The sequence below is a fragment of the Geospiza fortis genome, unplaced genomic scaffold (assembly GCF_000277835.1).
Source record: "Geospiza fortis unplaced genomic scaffold, GeoFor_1.0 scaffold687, whole genome shotgun sequence".
NCBI lineage: Eukaryota > Metazoa > Chordata > Aves > Passeriformes > Thraupidae > Geospiza > Geospiza fortis.
The window spans coordinates 272,115-278,192 of record NW_005054647.1 but is presented as its reverse complement, the minus strand read 5'-3'; the positions used below and the strand labels follow the sequence as shown (position 1 = coordinate 278,192).

The 6,078-nt window shown below is 57.3% G+C and overlaps 1 protein-coding gene across 1 annotated transcript in view; it reads left to right on the top strand.

Moving 5' to 3' along the window:
• LOC102042831 (hexokinase-2) overlaps positions 1-6,078 on the top strand; it is a 25,712-nt gene that overhangs the window by 2,267 nt on the left and 17,367 nt on the right. The window contains exon 2 of the mRNA XM_005430537.3: positions 5,332-5,494. Coding sequence (XP_005430594.1) covers positions 5,332-5,494 — 163 coding nt within the window. The remainder of the gene's footprint in view (positions 1-5,331; positions 5,495-6,078) is intronic.

Sequence of the window (6,078 nt, the reverse complement as noted above, 5' to 3'; positions counted from 1 at the left end):
CCTGCTGTGTAGAGCTCCCCAGGCAAAGGGAGAAGGCAGGGAGTCCCCAGCACAGGGGGGGAAATTCTTGGAAAGCTGCGGTTTGTTTGCTTGGGTCTTCTTATCAACCCCTGTGTTTGGGAGAAAAGATTGTAGGTGGTGGCCTGGGGTGTGCTTTCCCTTTGGGTCAGGGAGAAAAGGAGCTCAGTTTGGGTAAAAAAGTGCCTTTTCCAATAGCTGTGGTTTGTGTCCACCTCAAGGCCTTGAAAATAGCCTCAAAAATGGGATTTTTCTGTCCATTCTTGCCACGGAGCAGCTTTACCTGCTCTGCCACCCGTCTGGGGGCATATTCCCTCCCTCCCCAGCTCCTGCCCTTCTCCTGCCTGCAAAGTGGGTTGTCCAGACTTATCTAACCCCCAAGGGATTGTGCAAACTTTAATTAACCTCCGCAGCGTCCTTTGAGATCCCGGCTTGAAAGTTTGCTGCCGCTGCCCTGGGATGTGCCAGCTCACCCTGGCCTTCCTCATCCTCATCCTCGTCACCGGGAGGGGGGCTGAGCCTCTCCTCTCCCCCATCCCTCCTTCCAAAGGAGAAAAAATGGGCATGGAATTGACTGTCCTGCATTTGGAAAGCAGGGGCAGGTTTTTAGTTAGTTTTTTAGGGTTTTATTTAGTTTTTTAGGGTGTTTTTTTAGTTTTTTAGGGTTTTTTTTTTTTTTTGTTTTTTTGGGGGGTTTTTTTTTTTTTTTGTTTTTTTTTTTTTTTTTTTTTTAGTTTTTTAGGTTTTTTTTTTTTAATTTATTTTTCCTTTGCCCAGGGATTAGTTTTACCCAGCTGATTCCTCCCTGCTGGCTGCCTCCGTGGGTGTGGGAGGGGCACCTTTGGCAAATTCCTGGAAAACCCAACTGAACATCTTCCCTCGAGGCTGCCCAGGCCGCTGGCAGGAGCCCAGGTCGGGGGCAGGACAGCTCGTCCCACCCTGGGGAAGCCACCCTGGGTCTCCTTCCCCGCCAGAGCTACCCAGCCTCAGTTTCCCCTGCACAGGGGGTGCTCCCTCCATCCCAGGGGGGTCCTGGGGGCAGAGAGGCATCCCAAGGACCTTGTGGGTTTAACGAGGAGCATGAGGGGCAGGGACAGCAGCAGCTGGATGTCTCCAGCTGCAGAACTGGGGGGCAGAGCCTTTTCTGGCTGAACTGGGTTTTACTGGGGTAGTTGGATGTCTCCAGCTGCAGAACTGGAGAGCAGAGCATTCTCCTGGCTGAACTGGGTTTTACTGGGGCAGTTCCAGCTGCAGAACAGAGGGCAGAGTGTTTTCAGCCAACTGAACATCTTCCCGGGGCAGTTGGATGTTTTACTGGGCAGTTGGATGTTTTACTGGGGTAGTTCGATGTTTTCAGCTGCAGAAGAGAGGGCAGAGCATTTTCCCAGCTGAACTGGGTTTTACTGGGGCAGTTGGATGTTTTACTGGGGTAGTTCCAGCTGCAGAACAGAGGGCAGAGCATTTTCAGGCTGAACTGGGGTTTACTGGGGCAGTTGGATGTCTCCAGCTGCAGAAATATGGGGCAGAGCTCTTTGTGGCTGAACTGGGTTTTACTGGGGCTCTGGGGCAGCGGGGTCACCCGAGGATGGGCTGCTGGATGCTCCCTGGTGTCACTTCCTCACATCAGCACCCGGCTCCTCCTCCGGCGTGGATCCAGCTGCTGGCCTGGGGCTGAGGATGAGGAGGAACCGGCTGAGCAGGAAACATCTGACTCACAGTGAGGATGACTCCAGGCGTGTGTCATCCCAGGAGGGAGGGAGGGAGGGAGGAGGCACACACGTGGGCTTGGAGCTTGGAAGGACAAGGACGTGGGTGCCAGCAGGGTGGGGGCAGCCCAGCATCACCCCTGTGTCACCCGGGCAAGGGGACGAGCCGGTTCCCTGCCCTGAGTCACCCGGGGTGGGAAACGGGGACAGGCACGGGCAGCACCGCAGGGACCGGGCGTGTGGAGCAGGGGATAAACCCTCCAGGCCCTCCCCCTGCTCCCCTGCCCGGCTTTCCCCAAATCCATCACATCCCACCCGGGATTTGGGTGGGTGGTGCTGGCACAGCATCCTCCTCCCAGGGAGGCAGCGTCCCCTCAGACTTCAGGGGTTCTTACAGAACAGCACGCTCCAAGTTAAAACCTGGCATGGGGAGGGAGGTAATTTAAAGAAAATATAATTCCCAGCACGAATTTCCCTGGAGAGAGGGGTGAGAGCACGTGCTGTGGGTTTTGGGGTGTTGCAGCCTTCCCCACATTTGAACGCTGCTCCCTCATCCTGCAGTCAACGAATGTTTGGCTTTGTTTCCAAAAAGGCGAAGAATCTGTCCCAGGAAGCAGCCCCCCTCTGCCAGTGCTCAGCTTTTGCTCCAAAATCTGCAGGAATCAGTTGCATTCAGCTGAAACTGCAGCAGGAGATGCTGAGGGATGGGGAGCACGTGCTCCTGCCCTGCTTCCTGGCAGCCACGTGGCTCTGGGACAGGGTTCAGATCAGAAAGAAAACAAAAGGCACACAGCTTCCTCTTCCCAGAACCGGGGTCATTAGTGGGAAAGATGCTTTGGGACCCACAGGAACAAAGCTCCCTTCCCTTTCCCCTTCCCCTTCCTGCTGCGGTGCCAGCAGGGCTGTCCCCCTCAGCAGCCCAGCCCCGCGTGCCCAGGAGGTGAGGCTGGGAATAAAAAGCTGTTTTTTGGGGTGCTTTAAGCTGGGCTTGGCTCAGCAGGGTTTGGGCAGGCTGAGGTTTCCCAGCGGTGGCTGGGACAGGCGACCCTGGGCTCTGCTCCAGCATCCGGCGTGGCAATGAGCTGAACCTTGGAGACAGCCTCGAGCCAGGGGATGGGCATTTGCTGGGGTTTGGTTCAAAAACGTGGCATTGAGCTCATTACACCCACAGCTGCTCCGTGATCCGCAGCGTTAACGCGGTTAACTGGGCTGGGGCTTTCCTTTCCTTTCCTTTCCTTTCCTTTCCTTTCCTTTCCTTTCCTTTCCTTTCCTTTCCTTTCCTTTCCTTTCCTTTCCTTTCCTTTCCTTTCCTTTCCTTTCCTTTCCTTTCCTTTCCTTTCCTTTCCTTTCCTTTCCTTTCCTTTCCTTTCCTTTCCTTTCCTTTCCTTTCCTTTCCTTTCCTTTCCTTTCCTTTCCTTTCCTTTCCTCCTCCCTCCCCCTTCAGTTTGTTTGGATTTCCTCGAGGAAACGCCGCTGTTTAGGCTGGAAGCTTTCCAGGAACTCAATTGCCCCCTTCAGGATCCCAACCTAGTGGCTTTGTTTGTTGGGAATTGCAACCTGACCTAAACTATTCCCTGCTCTTCAGAAGTCTAAAGCAGCTGGGAAGGTGTTTTGTGCCGAGAGATGCTCAGGCTCTGGCACTGCAGGCTGAATTCCTCATTTTAGCCCATCTCTGTAACAATTTGAGGGGTGCTTGGGGTGACCAACCATGCCACAGGGAGTTTTGGGGAGTTTTGGGAAGGCCAGTGGCTCTCCCTCGGTGGGGCCAGGGTGGATTCAGTGGGGAAGGAGCCCTGCTGTACGCCCTGACCTGCTTTAGCTGCCAAGTGGGGTGAGATCCACCTTGGGAGAAGATGATCCAGGTTTTAAGGGCTTTGGAGATTAGGGGGAGGTCACCCTGCTGCTCAGGCTGGGGTTATTCTGGTGTGGAGGACATGGGGGACGTGCTGGGCAGGGCCTGGGGGAAGGGGCTGAAACGCAGGGGGGTTCCCTGTGCTGGGGTTTTTGGGTAGGGGTCTTCACTGCTCTTCAAGCCAGCTTCTCTGGGATGAGCACTGTGTGCTCTGGGCTGCTAACCAGGCTGATAACCCTGGGGATAACCCTGGGCACAGCCCAAGGGCAGGTTTCCCACCCTGGGGCTGGCGTGGGGCAGAGCTCCAGCCCCAGAGCCACCTCCTGACCAGTAACTGGAGCTCACTGGTGCCACTGAGCAGGGCCTCGGCGCATGGGGGGGAATTTCCAGCAGGTGAGAGCAAACAGGAGGGCAGGGAGGAGAGTGTTTGACTTCCTGCTGGATAAGGAGAGGCTGGTACACACCTGGTGCCAGGAAATCTCCAGGTTTCCCTCTCCTTGGCCTTTCCCTCGTGTTCAGCCCCTGGTTTTGGGAAGGAGCTGGGAGCACCAGGAGAAGGGGCAGGAGGTTTTGCTGCTCCTCAGGGGATGCAGCATCACTCCTGGAGTGTGCTGGGCTGGGCTTTCCTCCCTCACTTCACTGTGGGGATCTCAGCTCCCAAATTTCCAGCAGAACTCAGGGTGGGGGAACAAGGGATGTGCTGGAGCACCCTGAGCCTGAGGCACAGGCAGCCAGAACAGCAGCAGGGCTGTTGTGTCCAGCCCAGGGTGGGATGGCACGTCCCCGAGCGAGGTCACCCTGGCCCTGGTGCAATTATTTGCCCACAAAATGCCCATTTCCTGCGGCTCAGCCCCATAAAGCGCGGCCCGGGCCCGGTTCCGGTGAGCCGGCCTTACGTGCCTGCTCACAGGTGAGCACACGGGGTGGAGCTTTCCTGCTGGACTTCTCAGGGCTTGCAGCTGCCCTTTAATTAGTGCTGAGTGCAGCTAATTGGAGCAGGGCAGGGTTTGGGAGCGGGCAGTGTCCGCCTGCCCTGCTCCCTGCTCCGGCCAGGCTGCCCGGTGCTGCTGGTGCCTGGGGAGGAGCCGTTCCCCGCCTGCCCCAGGCAGGACAGGAGGCTCTGATGCCGTTTTTGGGAGCGTTCTGCACACCATCGGCTCGAGGGTGCAGCGATTTCCAGGAACAGGGAGGTGGGGTGGGTTCCTTCCCTCTCCGGCCCCGCGCTTGTGTCGTGCCAGCCTGGCTGGGTCGCTGCAGCTGCCCCTGTCACTGCAGCGCGGTTTGCTCTGGGCTCCGGGGTGATCTCAGCGGGGCAGAAATGACAGGGCCCTGCATTCCTGGGCAGGACAGGCCCTGGGGGTCAAGGGCAAGGTGTGCTGGTGCCGAGCGCTGGGAAGGGCTGTGCACCTGCAGAACCTCCTGAGTCACCCCTGAGCTGGGGTTCCTGTTTGGGTGCCCCTGTTTGGGTGTCTGCAGGTGCCTGAGCGGGCGGCAGCAGCCTGTGGGTCAGCACTCCCAGCTGGCACGGCCTGGCCAGGGGTGAGGGCGGCCTTGGGAAGGGGCAGGAGCAGGGCTGGGGGACGCCTGCCGTGAGCAATCCCAGCCAAGCTGCTGTGCCCTGCACTTTGGGATGGCTCAGAGCCTGCTCCAGCTCCTTGTGTGCGCTCAGGAGGGGCTGGGCACTGTCCTGAGCTGTCCTGAGCTGCCCTGTGCCCCTGTCCTGTGCCTGACCCCATGTCCTTGTGTCCCCTGCAGGTGGACAAGTACCTGTACCACATGCGGCTCTCGGACGAGACCCTGCTGGAGGTGTCCCAGCGCTTTGAGAAGGAGATGGAGAAGGGGCTGGGGGCAGACACCAACCCCACGGCCTCCGTGAAGATGCTGCCCACCTTCGTGAGGTCCACCCCGGACGGGACAGGTACGGTGAGGCCGGAGGGAGGGCTGGGGACACCGCGGCGGGGGTGGCGCTGCCACCAGAGCCACCTGCCCTGCTGCTGCTGAGCGTGGGGACAGGCCTGGCTCCCTGCTCCGTGCTGGGGCTGGAGGGGATCCCAGTTCCTGCTGGCAGCAGGGAGGGAGAGGGAGGGAAGCCGCCCTCGCGTGCCCTTGCTGGCAGGACAGACACAGTCACGGGTCCGGCTCATCAGATTCCATGGGCAGCAGTGCCAGCGCTGTCTGAGTGCCACAGGGCCCTGGGCACTGCGGGGCCCTCACAATGTGGCCTTTCTGCCTCTCCCCGAGCTGCCCAGGCCGCGCTGCAGCCAGGCACATCCTCCTCTGCTCCCTCCTGTGATGGGGTTCACAGGGCTCTGAGGGTGAGGGAAGAGAATGTTGACTCCATGTCTCAGAAGGCTTGATTTCTTATTTTAATATACGATGATTATTAATATCCTATAATAATTTTATAATATTATAATATCATAACATTTATAATATTTTATAAATGTCATTATAAATAATTATAAATTATAAAATCATATACAATTTTATAATTTTATAATA